Source organism: Pantherophis guttatus, chromosome 2, assembly GCF_059756535.1.
Source record: "Pantherophis guttatus breed Tessera chromosome 2, ASM5975653v1, whole genome shotgun sequence".
Lineage (NCBI taxonomy): Eukaryota > Metazoa > Chordata > Lepidosauria > Squamata > Colubridae > Pantherophis > Pantherophis guttatus.
In genome coordinates this window covers 119926203-119940160 of record NC_142064.1, presented here as the reverse complement: position 1 = coordinate 119940160, position 13958 = coordinate 119926203, and the positions used below count along the sequence as shown (strand labels likewise).

The following is a 13958-nucleotide window of genomic DNA, read 5'->3' as shown; positions in this document are numbered from 1 at the left end:
ATTCATTTGATGAGAAAACTTCATAGACTAACTTTTCTCTTTTTTCCCAGGTCTTGTTAGAAAGGAGTCAAAAGGTGATTCAAAAACTAATGTTGGGAAGAAAAAGAGATTCCTGCTCCTCTACCTACATTTAGCATCATGACCCGCCATAGTAAATATTTGCTTGAATTGTTCCAATCTAATTGGAATTCTAAATGAGTAATCATGTTTGCTTATCTCTGATTCCCCCTTTTTTCTCTTTTGCAGAACAGAAAAAATCTAGCAAGAAATCCAAACATAGCAAGGTAAGACAAAATCTTGGGGAAAAAAATTGTGGTAGAGATAACAGCGGAATTGATGGAAGAGCAGGAAGAGCCTTTGAATTTGATAGTGGAATGATTGCTGGCTATATTAGTGAAGCAGAATTGTTTAAATGTTTAGTGAAGCAGAATTGTTTTAACACAGAATTTGGGTGGTGATTCAAAATATAACCGATGTATCAGTATGCTTCCATATGGAATTTTGATCATGCAAGTTGCCAATGATACGTTACCTTCCACTCGTAAGTGTTTTTTCTATTAGAGTATCAATTCTCCTCTGAGTACAGCTTTCAGATAAGAAAACATAAAATATTCTTTAGCAAAGGGAAAAGGGTCAAAATAGTATCAGCTGGAAAAGCAGGGATCTATTGTTGTTCTCAGATGTGATGAACATATGTTGTAACTTTATGTCAGCAATCAAAACCAGTGCAGTCTTCCTTCCTTTCATAGAAAAAGGATGCAAAATCACGTAGGAAAAAAGATTCAGGAGTACCTCAACTGTCACGCTTCAAAGAACATGTCAAAAAGGAACTGGCCCTAAAAGAGAAAAGGGTAAGCGTTAACCATGTGGGAAAATAGAGGCAAAGGTGGGATTTTTAGATAGCTGAATTAATTTCTCTGCTCAGGGCTACGGAGTTTGGGATGGCATAGGACTGGTACCCGATACTGGATCTATGAGACCTGTGTAGCAGGATTGCTAGCACCCCCTTATTTTAAGATTATATCCGTGTAACTAGGTGAAAGAAATGCAGGAGCGGCAACAAATGGCACGACAGAAAGAAATTGGCCGATTCCGGAGCCTGGAAGGTTTGCAGAAGGATGCCTTGCACAGACAGCAACGCTTTGAGCAGAAGGTAACGAATTTAGGCTGGTAATCTTCCCCATGGCATATATTGTGACCAAGGCCCAAGTAGTGATTACCAAACACAATTCAGTCCTCAACAGACTTATTTTATTAAAACAGCTGAGAATTAATTCATTCTCAGCTTAGAGAACAAAACAAAATTCTTAATAACCAGTCCGTCAGCCTTATCACCAACCTTTGATGTCTTTGGCAACCTGCCAAAGGTTTTTCTTGGCAAAACCCCCAATGTTGTTGCTGCTCTTTTAAGCCTTATGGGAGTGGCCAATCATCTCCTGGCCTTACTCCCAAGTTGTCCTTTTTTCTTCAGCTGCTCTTGCCTTCTGGCAACTCTTCGCATGCGTGCACTAGGAACAGGCTCCTCCTGTTCCTCTGCCTCTCTGCTGTCCGCTTCTGGAGGCTCCGGAGTCCGCGCATCGTTCCCAGATGGCCCTGGCCCCATCTCTGCCTCCGACGCAGAGCCCTCGTCCGGGCCTTCCCTAGCCTCCAGGACTGGCCCATTGTCCTCCCCAGCCTCCTCACTGTCCGACTCCGCTGCCAGGTCTGCAGGCTGCTGGCGGACCACAACACATATATCCAATCCAGTTGCAGGAAATATGGTTTGTCTATGCAGCTTTTATAGAAGTTTTGTTCGTCCACTTCTTCTAGCAGTTCTTTTAAGCAGCTCAAATATATTGGTAGAGATATTCTTTATTGGTAGAGATTTCTGTAATTGGTTAGACAAATGCTTATTTAAGTAGGAAAGAAGTACATGAAAATAACTATGGGAATCCCGGTTTTAGTTCTGGATAGATTTTTGATCATTCATATGGGATTTCTCACAAAGCAGACTATTGGTGGTCTATTTGGTGACACATCCAAATGAGCTCGATAGGATTCAGTTCTTATTCAAAGAGATTATAGTCTCAAGTGAATGAATTGTGTTGCAATTTTCCTCTCATTCATTTTTACAAAAAGCCCAATACCAATTATTTCTACAAAAAGGCATAAAAGAAATCAGCTACTGAGTTGAAATTTCCCTCTCTATCTGGCTTTCCCCCACCCCCACTCCAAAAAGAAAATTTTTCAAGGTACCTGAGGGCTGTGGACTTGCTGTTTGCTAAGTTACAAAAGACATCATAGGAGGAGAACTGTATTGGTCTAGGATGGCAAAAAAATAATAATACTCTGATAACGTCTTTTCCAACTAACAATTTTGATTAAAAGGTATAAGCTTTTGTGAACGTCATCAGATGCATAGAGTGACTAGGCATGCCTTTTAATCAAAGTAGTGAGTCTGAAAAAGTGTCACCAGATTTTTAATTTTAAGTTAGAGCATGTCTTCACCCCATTTTAAGCCGGAGGGTGGAATTGGTTTAAAAATGACAATGAGTTAATGATTCTTAATCTCTCAGTGACATAGAATGCGTATAATATACTTATATTATAAATTATATATTTTATATAATATTTATAATATTTTATATATATATATATATATATATATATATATATATATATATATATATAATATTATATTTATATTATATAAATATAAAAACAAGCAATTTTAAAATGTCATGATATTCTAAAATATCATTAGTTATGAATTGTTTTCATAACTAATGATATTTTAGAATATCGTGACATTTTAAATTTGCTTGTTGATCTATTTGTTTCATGTTTCCTTTTGCACTTATTCATCTACATTTTTCAAAGAATTTAATAAAAAAAGATATTTAAAAAGGGAAATAATGATGAATGGCTTGCTTGTCTGTAAACTTTGTCTAAGAGAACAGCCTGGAGTTCCAGATCAATAAAACTTTTTATTTAAAAAAAGTGTATCAGGAAAACAGTAGATGGGAAAGCATGATATTTCAAGGAGAGATTGCAAAATTCAAAGGGTGCAAAGCACAGGTATATTTTATGGGGGGATGATTAAATACATAGTTCTGTTTTCTAAATCACTTTAAAATGATGTTCTTGGAGAACAGTGCTGCATTTTAAAAGGCTCTTATGGAAGATTTTATTCTGTTTATATACAACTTGAGTAAAAATGCCTCCCCCTAGTAGGAAATGAATTTCTTGTACAGCAGCAATCAAATAATAGCTATTTTGTAGGCAGCAGAAATGCAGCTATGATGTATAGTCTCACATTATGAAATTAAGGGTACCATAACTACTCTATTTTCCAGTTGGATAGCATGCAAGTGTGAGTAGATAAATAGATACCATGTTCCATGCGCCATAGTCATGCCAGGCCACATGACCATGGAAGAATCTTCAGACAATGCTGGCTCCTTTGGCTAGGAAACAGAGATGAGCACCGCCCCCTAGAGTCGGACACAATTGAACAATGGAAACTTTTACCTTTACCTTTTACCTATTTTCTAACTATAAGAACCTATTCTGTGCTATGTGTCTTAGTGGAACTTTAATTCTATCCCCTTGACCATGTGCATAATCATCATCTTCCCACAGGAGAGGGATCTGAAGCAATTGGCCAAACATGCCCTGCTGGAAAAAGACAGCTCCTGCAAGGCGTATTACAAAGAGTTCAGGAAGGTCAGTGAAGACTGAAGTGACTTGACGGATGTGACTTAGCACCAAGAAAAATAGAGCTGCAGATGGGGAGGCTTCTGTTGGGATGGGCTGGATCACTGTTGGACATAATGGCCTCCAGTTCTTTGATCTCTCCAGGTAATTGAAGCAGCCGATGTGATCTTGGAAGTCCTTGATGCTCGAGATCCTCAAGGTTGCCGATGCCCCCAGGTTGAAGAGGCAGTGGTGCAGGCTGGAACCAACAAGAGATTGGTTTTGGTGTTGAATAAAATAGGTAATTAGCTGTACTAGGTTCTTTGTGGAAAGGAAGTAAAGCCGTATGCGATTCAAGAATATGAGATCAGGCCTTTTCTTACTAGGAGTTTCTCTTTACAAATTCAAATTCTGCACCGAGGAAATCAAGAAAATATACTTGAAATAAAGTGTTGAATTACATTGGCTTATTTTGCAGTTGCTTTGCTTTGGTTCAGAATCATTGCAATCATAACTTAATTCAGGGTTTGGGTGGCAGAGGGTAGAGTTATGGGAAAAAGTCACTCAAAGGTTTGCATTTGGCCTCAATTAGCTGTAGAAGATTTTTTTGTTTTTGTTTTTATGCTTTTTGTTCATGATTCATTCATTCACAATGACAGTTAAGATAGATAGGTGATGAGGTATTGATTTTCTTTCTATGGTTATTGGATAAGTGACCTGGATATTCTATTCCATATTAGTAATATTGACTGTTTTAAGTAGAAGGTGGTCAAGGTTATTTTGAAATCAGCTTGTGTTTGGGGAATTGGGAATGTTATTGCTTTAGCCTTCTGGGTGATCTATCTGCAGACCATAAAAGGGTTACAGTTTTGAAACACACGATTTTAAAAGGTAACTTGTGTGCCTCTGGCATACAAAAGAATAGGTGTTGCCCCAGTGAACTGGCACCAGAGTGATTTTTTTAAAGGACTCCTTCACTTTCTCAATCTGTTCCTGATCCAGATCTGGTATCTAAAGAGATCGTTGCAAAATGGCTGAAGTATCTGAGGAATGAATTTCCTACAGTGGCCTTTAAATCTTCCACTCAGCAACAGAGCAAAAACCTGGTAGGTGATGGATGGCGGCAATGGATTAATGATATTTTACCTCTAAAAGATTATTTTTGTATTGGGAGATCACTTTGAGAACAGGGTGGAGATGAGCAACCTGCTACAACATCCCTTGCCAGTGTCCATGCATCCCAACATTAAATTAAAAACTCCTGACATATAGCAAGAATGTAAAACTCACATAAGACTGCCAAAACTTAGCAAGATTTCTGGTGAGATAGCCCAGATCTTTCATGGTTTAGGAGTCTTGTGCAAATCTGGGGGATAAGAAGTATTTGTTTTATGACATTTATACTAAACAAATATTAATGTATTTTAATGTTATATTTCATTTTCTTTTGGTAAAGTACTGTATAAAGTGTATTAGTTTGGCCCTTCCTTTGAATGTGATCTGTATGTGCCCCCCCCCCTCCTTAAGAGTTGGCTATTGTAGAAGAGGTTAAGCGGCCCACCATATTGATAGACTAGATTTGGCTGTGGTGGCAGTCCAATACGTGGTCTTTATTCAGTGAGATCTAGGTGGCAGAAAGAGACTGGTGGGTTCTGGGAGATGGGAAACACAGATTAAGCACAGATTAAACACGGAAAAAGACTTTGTAATAGTTGGGAACATTTGAAGATTGGGACATCAAAAGTAAGAGCCAGGGACATTACGCAATAATTCCTTTCTCCCTTTTAGCAACGGAGCCATGTCTCAGTAACTCGAGCATCAAGTGACTTACTAGGCAGTGCAGCCTGTGTTGGGGCAGATTGCCTCATGAAGGTACTTGCAAACTATTGCCGGAATCAGGATGTCAGGACAACAATCACCGTTGGAGTTGTGGGTACGTAGCTTGCCTCTATTTGAGGGGTGGACAAAGTGAAAAAACATCTTTCCACAATATGACACCTTTCAAAATGAGGAAGCTGCAGCTCCTGGAATTCCTGCATAAGCTGGGAATTCTGGGAATTGTAGTCATAGGATATCTGAAGTGTGTCAAAATGGGGGTAAATTAGTTTACTGTCTTCCTTGCCTTGTCTGTCTCCAGCTGACCCGATAGGGCAAATTGGGAAATGTTTCCCATTTTTGCTTTGCAGTAGCTAAATAGAATCCTAGCAACTATCTTTCCAATGGAGGAGGGACTTTGGCCTTGGATGAAAGCATTAACCCATCTATCATTCTGGGAGTTGAAGCCAGGAGATAGCTGGGCCATAATTCAAACAAGGAAGAATCCTAGCTGGGAAAGAGATGTGGCCCACAAATAGCACTAGCACTTAGACTTATATACTTCATAGCACTTTTCAGCCCTCTCTAAGCGACTTGCAGAGTCAGCATATTGCCCCCAACCATCTAGGTCCTCATTTTATTGATCTTAGAAGGATGGAAGGCTGAGACAACCTTGAGCCAGTCAGGATCGAACTCCAGGCAGTGGGCAGAATTAGCCTGCAGTACTGCATTCTAACCACTGCGTCACCACGGCTCTTATCATGAGAGGAAAGAAAGAGGCAGGTGAGGGAAGATTTAGATCCCATAGTCCTCAACCTCCTTGGAACCTTTTCACCAGCCTTCACCAACTGCAGAGATTGATGACTTGAAGTTACAGACTTGGAAGTGCCCATTTTGGGGAAGATTCTTTTAGGTAGTTGGGGGTGGTAGATGTGAACCCTACCAGCTTTTCTTTTGCCTTTTAGTCCAGAGGAAAAAGGTGGTGGGGGGTTACTGGTTATGCTGTCTTTTCTTGTGTAGAATGCAAAGGAAACAGTTTAGTGGAAGGTAGCAGTGACTTGTGTGGGAGCAATCACCAGAATGGAAATGTGCTTGCTGATGGGTTGCCTGTCTCTATATCCCTGATTGCAGGCTTCCCAAATGTTGGCAAAAGCAGCTTGATCAACAGCTTGAAGAGGAGCCGAGCTTGCAATACTGGTGCCACTCCTGGCATCACCAAGTATGTGCCCAAGCTGAGGTGCTAATTAGAAGTGAGGCATCAGATCTGAAGTGCTGGATAGTCAACCAAGTAGTTTCACTTTTTTTCATTTTAAATCAAGGAATGCTACAGGAGGTCTGTGGTCCTGCTTATATAAGAGAGATAAAATTATTATTATTATTATTATTATTATTATTATTATTATTATTATTATTATTATTAATCAAATTTCTATACCGCCCTACTCCCGAAGGACTCAGGGCGGTGAACAACCAAGATAAAATACAGATAATACAAATATTAAAAATCCCTTAAAATTATTAAATATTTCGGCCAAAGCACAGATTAAAACACCCAATTTATAAAATCACGAATTAAAAAAATTTAAAAATTTAAAAGAGGGGAGTTAGGCCAGGCCAGCTTGTTGAAATAGAAAAGTTTTGAGAGTACGGCGAAACGTGCGCAGGTCCGGGATCTTCCGTATCTCTGGGGGGAGCTCGTTCCAGATGGTAGGTGCCCCCACAGAGAAGGCTCTCCCCCTGGGGGCCGCCAGTCGACACTGTTTGGCCGACGGCACCCTGAGGAGCCCCTCTCTATGGGAGCGTACTGGTCGGTGAGAGGCTATTGGTAGCAGAAGGCGGTCTCGTAAATACCCCGGTCCGATGCCATGGAGCGATCTAAAGGTGGTAACCAAAACCTTGAAGCGCACCCGGAAGACCACCGGGAGCCAGTGTAGCTCGCGCAGGAGAGGGGTCACATGGGAGCGCCACGTCGCTCCTATAACCACCCGCGCGGCCGCATTCTGTACCAGCTGGAGCCTCCGGGTGCTCCTCAAGGGGAGCCCCATGTAGAGAGCATTGCAGTAGTCCAAGCGGGAAGTAACGAGAGCATGAGTGACCGTATTTAACGAGTCCCGATCCAGAAAGGGACGCAACTGGCGAATCAGGCGGACCTGATAAAAAGTCCCCCTGGCCACGGCCGTCATATGCTCTTCTAAAGACAGCCGTGAGTCCAGGAGGACACCCAAGTTGCGAACCCTCTCCGTGGGGGCCAATGACTCGCCCCCAATAGTCAGTGATGGCGCCAACTGACTATATCGGGATGTCGGAAACCACAGCCACTCGGTCTTGGATGGGTTGAGCCTGAGTCTGTTTCTCCCCATCCAGATCCGCACGGCCTCCAGGCACCGGGACATCACTTCAAGGGCATCATTGGGGTGGTCCGGGGAGATAAAAATTCACGGATTCCCTTATGCTTTTATCTCCCAGTCATAGTAAAGATAGTTTTCCCTTTGATAACATTGAACAAAACTGGATGTACTTGACATGAGTGACAGTGCCTAGTTGGATTTAGTTGGGTTAGCATATAATTTTGGGCATAGTAGACCAGAGAAGGTTTGGGGTTGTAACATAAAAAGCATTAACTTCTGTACAAGACGTAGGGTATTTTGTTCACTACTTGATATATTGTTCTAATCCATAAGATGATAATTCATCACTTGAATCTTTCAAGAAGAGACTGGACAGCCATCTGTCAGAAATGGTACAGGGTCTCCTGCTTGAGCAGGGGGTTGGACTAGATGACCTACAAGGTTTCTTTCAACTCTGTTATTCTAATTTGTGTTTATTCAGCATTTACCCTTACCAGGTGTAAATTATACTTTGTGACTTAGAACATGTGAATTGAACCAATAGTGTGGTTGAATAAATAACTCCTGATAAAGCAATATCATGTGTGAACTTAGCCACTTTCTGCCCATTAGTTTATTTTACCTACTTTCCCTAGTTTTGAATTGGCTTAGATTAACTTTATATTTACATTCCCCAAAAAAAGAAATAGAAAAAAACCCCACAAGTCTCAAAGCACATATGCATTTGAAATAATGATTCTTGAAAAGACAGTTGCCTGGCCAGCCTTCTTAAAAATATCTGTTGATTAAACAGGTTTACCATCTTCCCCTCCCTACCAGCCCCTTTTCTCCTGAAGCTCGGAAGAGATGCAGATTGATAAAAGTTATTGAAGATAAACATTCCAGGAAGGGAGTGGCATTATATAAGAACTGTTGTGAGAAAGAAATTATCTGCCATCCTAGAAGAAGTCTAAAATTTTAATTTCTGGTCTGGTTGTTTTAGCTTTGGGACAACAAAGAAATATAAAATGAAGTTTTAGAAAATTAACTTTATAGGCAGAAAGGCTGGCATTTGAAGTGATTGCTCTCATTTATTTATCCTTCCCTCCCCCCCTCTTTAGGTCTCTGCAAGAAGTGCAGCTGGACAAGCACATAAAACTCCTAGATTGTCCAGGGATTGTCATGGCTTCTCCCACTTCAGACGCAGCCATGATCCTGCGAAACTGCATCAGGATAGAACAACTGGCGGACCCTGTGAGTCCAGTGGAGGCCATCTTGAAACGATGCAACAAGCAGCAGGTATGGGTGCTCTTGAAAGAATGAACGGAGTACGTAGAGGAGAATAATCTGGAAAATTATGAAGGTGGGGCTTGAGAATCCCAGGTTCTTTTCAGAGACTACAAAAAGCTGATAGCAAAAATAATGGTTCTCAAATAGAGAACTATAAATTTAAAGACTTTTAGTGATGCTAATTTGGATGAAGCTCCTTTTCCTCTTGAAATCACATTGAAAAAGGATGAATCTGCTTGATAAATCTGCTTGATAAATGACATGTCTTCAAAAGGATTTTTTGCCAAGAATCTTAATTTGAGTTCTTTAAATTGTTTCACACAACACACTAATACATGGTTGTTTGGTTTGTGGTTCAGTATGTTGGGCAATCTCAAGCAATGGGGTATATTCACTAAATCATGGTTCAATTAGACCTGAATCAACAAGTGGGGGAATGCAAGCTTTAAATTGTGTTACTTTTGCTGCAAAATATGATCCTATTGTATGGAAGTTTTAAAAAAAACAGCAGTAGGCATTAAGTGGCTCATTCAATGTTTAATTGGGAAACATATGCATATTATTGGCATTTTAATACAAAAGATATGTGGCAGATAACAATTTAGCAGAGGCGTGCACTTTTAGGAGGACATACTGTTCTTGTGGCAAGTACACCAGCTAGGTTTTTCTTAACATAGTTTCTTTGATACATATGTAGCTTTACACATATTTTGGAGGTTTTTAAATGTATCAATCAGGAAAGCTTTTGCCCACCAAAATTTGTACTTGAAATGGATATTATTCAGGTCTACATGTGTATTCAGAAATCAGCTTCACTGCACTCCTGGTACTTCTTCCAAAGTAAATAGATTTATAGAACTGCAGCCTCAATTGATTAGCTCTAGCAAAATGGTAACCGCGCCGCTTTTAAAAAATGATTAGAAAATAATTAAACCCCATTTTTGTTTGGGTTGATTTGGTTCTGGCAGGTTTCAGAAATCACCCACTGAAATTTTACAGCAGTATCTAAATGCAATTTCTTTCTGATTTGTGGGCAGAGGGAAGAAGATGGTATCATCATATTGTTCCCCTGCCCAGTGTAGTCTTTGCCTGATAAGTAATTAAATAATAAGTCCAGCTGCTAAAAACCTGACCTCTCTCTGAGATGTAAGTAAATAGAACGGGCAGGTTGGGTAAGAAAACTTCAATCGGCTTCTAATTCTCATCTTTCTTCTCCCTAAATTTCCTCTACCTAAAGATTATGCAGCATTTCAGTGTGCCAGATTTTCAGAACACCATGGAGTTCTTGGCGTATTTGGCCAAGCGACAGGGCAAGCTGAAAAAAGGAGGAATACCAGACCATGAGAAGGCTGCCAAAGCAGTGCTAAATGACTGGACGAGGTGAGTGGAAGATAGGATCCTTTTTTAAAAAAGAACAAAGTTCTTGAGCTTTTTGCAGGAACTGTCTTTGATGTAAGCCTCTTTCTTCCTTTCTCTTTGTCTTACTCACCTGGCAGCTCTAAATCAAGTGGGAATTGAAATCAGGAAAAGAAGAAAATAATAGGAACTTCTGCACAAGTGTTGGTGGGGAGTGGGTAGGAGTAGGAAGCTTTTCCTATAAAGCTTGGGTCAACAACATGGCCATCCCTTCCCCATGATACTGATATTAGTTTATGAAGCAGTTACAACCTTGCACAAGATGATGTAACTTGGGGCGCTCTCTGTCTGTCTTGGGTTTGTGGCCTGAAAAGTTATCAATCCTTGCTATAAAACTTGCTATCTGTCACTCTCAGAGAGATGGGCGGTCTAAATATGATAAGTAAATATTGTACTTTGTTTTTTCTAGTGGAAAAATCAGCTATTTCACACATCCACCCGAGACACACACTCTTCCTACTCACATCAGTGCTGAGATTGTGACGGAGATGGGCAAAGCCTTCGATTTTGAGGCACTGGAGCAGGAGAATGAGAAGGCTTTGGCTAGTAAGTGGTTGGGAAAATGGGACCGCTTTCCACAAGATTTTGCCACCATACGATTCTTGTTTTGCCTATCTTTCCTTTGACGGTCAGGAGTTTGACACCCAGCCCAACAGCTGTATTTACACTACAGTACATGTCATCCCTTCTCAAAGAGGTTGACAAAAATGGAGAACATTCTGTAGTTTCTGCTGGTCCCAGATATGTCTATTCTGCAATTCAGCATAATTCTCCACATTCTTTCAAGACCAGAGTATCTGCCCAATTATGTAATAACACTGTAGAATATAATTATAAAAAGCTGCAGGGTGTGAGGTGGTATTACATATCAGTTACCAGCAGTAGTGGGTTTCAATTTAGTTTGCTACCAGTTCACTCATGCACACATGCGACACTTCTGCGCATGTACAGAAGCGTCTGGGCAGGTCGGTGTAGCCTCCCGCCACTGCTATTGGTTCGCCCGATCCAGGGTGAACTGGTAACAACCCATTACAGGTTACCAGGATTCTCTTCAAGCAGCTATTTATTTCCCATCATTTCTCCTTCCCTTTTCTAAAAGCTGTTCTGCCTTTCTCAATTCTCTCCAACTTTCCTCCTCCTCCTCTTTTTCTTTGATCTGTTAGAATAGGTATAACTGAACATAGAGTCTTCCACCAAATCCAATAGGTCAGGATATAGTTTTCATTTCTCTTCTCCTTGTTCTACATCTGTGATCCCATAAGTTAAGTGTAACTGAACCAGTTTGTTGAATAAGTTATACTTGGCTAGAATGTTAGTTGCTCTGTAAACTATGTTAACTATGATTTACAACTCAGGATGGATTTGTTCATTCAGCTGGCCTAGCATCTTTAGTGTGAAGCAGCAGATTGAATTCTTCTCCTTGCTTTAAGCCTCTTCCCACTCAAGGCTGACTATAATTTAAGAACTCTGGTTTGTTTGTTTTTTGGATAGATTTAATCTCTGGTCCTGTGGGAATCTCCTTGGAGGGTTCAGGCCTAACTAGTGGGGCAGAAATTGAAATGCCTGAGGAAGAAGGGCTGCATATTACAGAAGAGGAGGAGACTAAGATGGAAGAAGATGAGAATGATGAGGTATGTGCTCCAGCCTTGGTTGTGCATGGGCTATCATTTTGGCAAGCATCCAGGCTCCAGCAGTTCTAAATAACAGGTACTGAATATAGAACCACCTACGGGAAGAAATTATCTTAATGTATATTAGTTCTATGTATGAACTATTTATTTATAATTTCAGTATCAAATTTCAAGGCTGCCTGATTCCTTAATGACTCTGGGCAGGTTATAGATAAAAGAAAACCCATAAATATAAAAAGAGGCCATGGCTGATCAGAAGAACACCCAACCTAACTAAAACAAGGCGGAACTGAAGAGGTCTTCACAACCATCTTTTCCCAGGAGCTAGGAGAACCACCAGATTTCAGTGGAGAAAAAACCCTTTCTCCATAGATACTGTTTGAACCATCATAACAAAAAGCCTGTAAAATAATACTGAAGGATTTTTCCCTAGACATTCTTTCCAAAGAATCATGCTAGAAGTCTTAGAGATCGCACACTTTCCTGAGAAATTCATAATATTTCTACTGATAAAAGTGTGTGTGTGTGTAGGGGGAAAGTTGAAGATTTATAAAATGGAGCTAAAAGACTATCAATATTTGGAACAGGAGAGAAGGGACTGGATATTCTGCAGGAAACATTTCTCAGGATATTCTCATCCCCTTTTCTTCTCAGGTTTGATAAGTTAATCCTAAAATCATAAAATTCTGTAGCCAGATCAACAGGCCTGGAATTTTACCTTATTGGGATGTCAGTTGTGTAGAAAACACTCAAGCTTTGCTGTGTTTTGGTGAGCGATATGGGCAAATTGAAAGAGTAAGAGTGAGTCTCAGTCCTCACATAAATTGAGACGAGCACTGATAGCTAACAGAATAGAGAATTCTTGCTTTCGCAAAGCATTGAAGACCTATTGTTTTTTTTTGCCCCAGGCACTGAATTGGGAGAATTTGTGAACCTGTTTGGAAACAATTTGTTTCTAGTGCTATTTGCTGTGTGCCTTATGTTTGTTTACAACATTCTACTGTTGTCTTAATAACCTGAGTCATTTGTTCAAAGAGAGCAGCCCAAGATAATTTATGTATTTATTGTCAAATTATTTTATGAGAAGTTGAATACTTCACTTATCTTTCTACAGTTACATAGAACTCAAGAATTTTAGCTCTGATGGTTTGCACTGCTGTATCTCATTTTGTTTAGATGTGCCGTATTAGTACGTTTGATACAATTGAACTCTCTCCTTTTTTTCTATGTCGGTCACTGACAAAAATTAATACAAATTTACTATTTCACTATCGAGGGCAGCTATATAAATAAATGCATTTTGAGTGTCCATTCAAATCAACGAGGCCTTTTTCTTCTTCCCTCTAGCTTGGCCCAATGACTATAGAGCTGAAGTCGAAGAACAAGACTCTAACAGAAGCAGCCGAAGCAGTGCCCAAAGCACCTAATTTAGGGGAGATCTCAGCCTTGGACCCTCTGTACCAAGGGCAAGGCCTCCGGGCAGCAAGCAAGAAACGCAGAAAGCGTCAGAAGCGAGCAGGTGGGAAGCTGGTTTTCTACTTAACCTCCATTGTGATTTCATGAGGGGTTTTTTTGTTTTGTTTTGTTTTTTTGGTCATTTCTTGGCATCAGCTTGCGAGTCTGATGATACTTTGCCCCTCTTGGGGTTGTGTAGCTTAATGACCGTACTTGGGTATAGAGGGAGGAGGGAATGGAGGAGGAGCTGCTACCAAGACAGCGGTCAGATAAATAGGGACTGAGCCTAGGCCAAAAAAGTAACTTGAATAGATGTCTGAGACAATATTTTAAACAAAAATAAAGAGAG

The 13958-nt window shown here is 40.2% G+C and overlaps 1 protein-coding gene across 4 annotated transcripts in view; it reads left to right on the top strand.

The window, feature by feature from the left end:
• The window catches only part of GNL3L (G protein nucleolar 3 like), a 43681-nt gene that overhangs the window by 28427 nt on the left and 1296 nt on the right, over positions 1 to 13958 (top strand). For 2 of the 4 annotated variants that reach the window (XM_087888685.1, XM_034434109.3), the window contains exons 2-15: positions 51 to 151; positions 247 to 284; positions 750 to 851; positions 1037 to 1153; positions 3622 to 3705; positions 3841 to 3976; positions 4678 to 4781; positions 5464 to 5608; positions 6622 to 6709; positions 8939 to 9116; positions 10345 to 10487; positions 10933 to 11069; positions 12015 to 12154; positions 13502 to 13673. In XM_087888685.1, coding sequence (XP_087744811.1) covers positions 139 to 151; positions 247 to 284; positions 750 to 851; positions 1037 to 1153; positions 3622 to 3705; positions 3841 to 3976; positions 4678 to 4781; positions 5464 to 5608; positions 6622 to 6709; positions 8939 to 9116; positions 10345 to 10487; positions 10933 to 11069; positions 12015 to 12154; positions 13502 to 13673 — 1597 coding nt within the window. In that variant the 5' untranslated portion in view covers positions 51 to 138. Of the gene's footprint in view, positions 1 to 28; positions 152 to 246; positions 285 to 749; positions 852 to 1036; positions 1154 to 3621; positions 3706 to 3840; positions 3977 to 4677; positions 4782 to 5463; positions 5609 to 6621; positions 6710 to 8938; positions 9117 to 10344; positions 10488 to 10932; positions 11070 to 12014; positions 12155 to 13501; positions 13674 to 13958 lie in introns of those variants that run through there. The other 2 variants (XM_087888686.1, XM_087888684.1) reach the window with 2 other exon arrangements.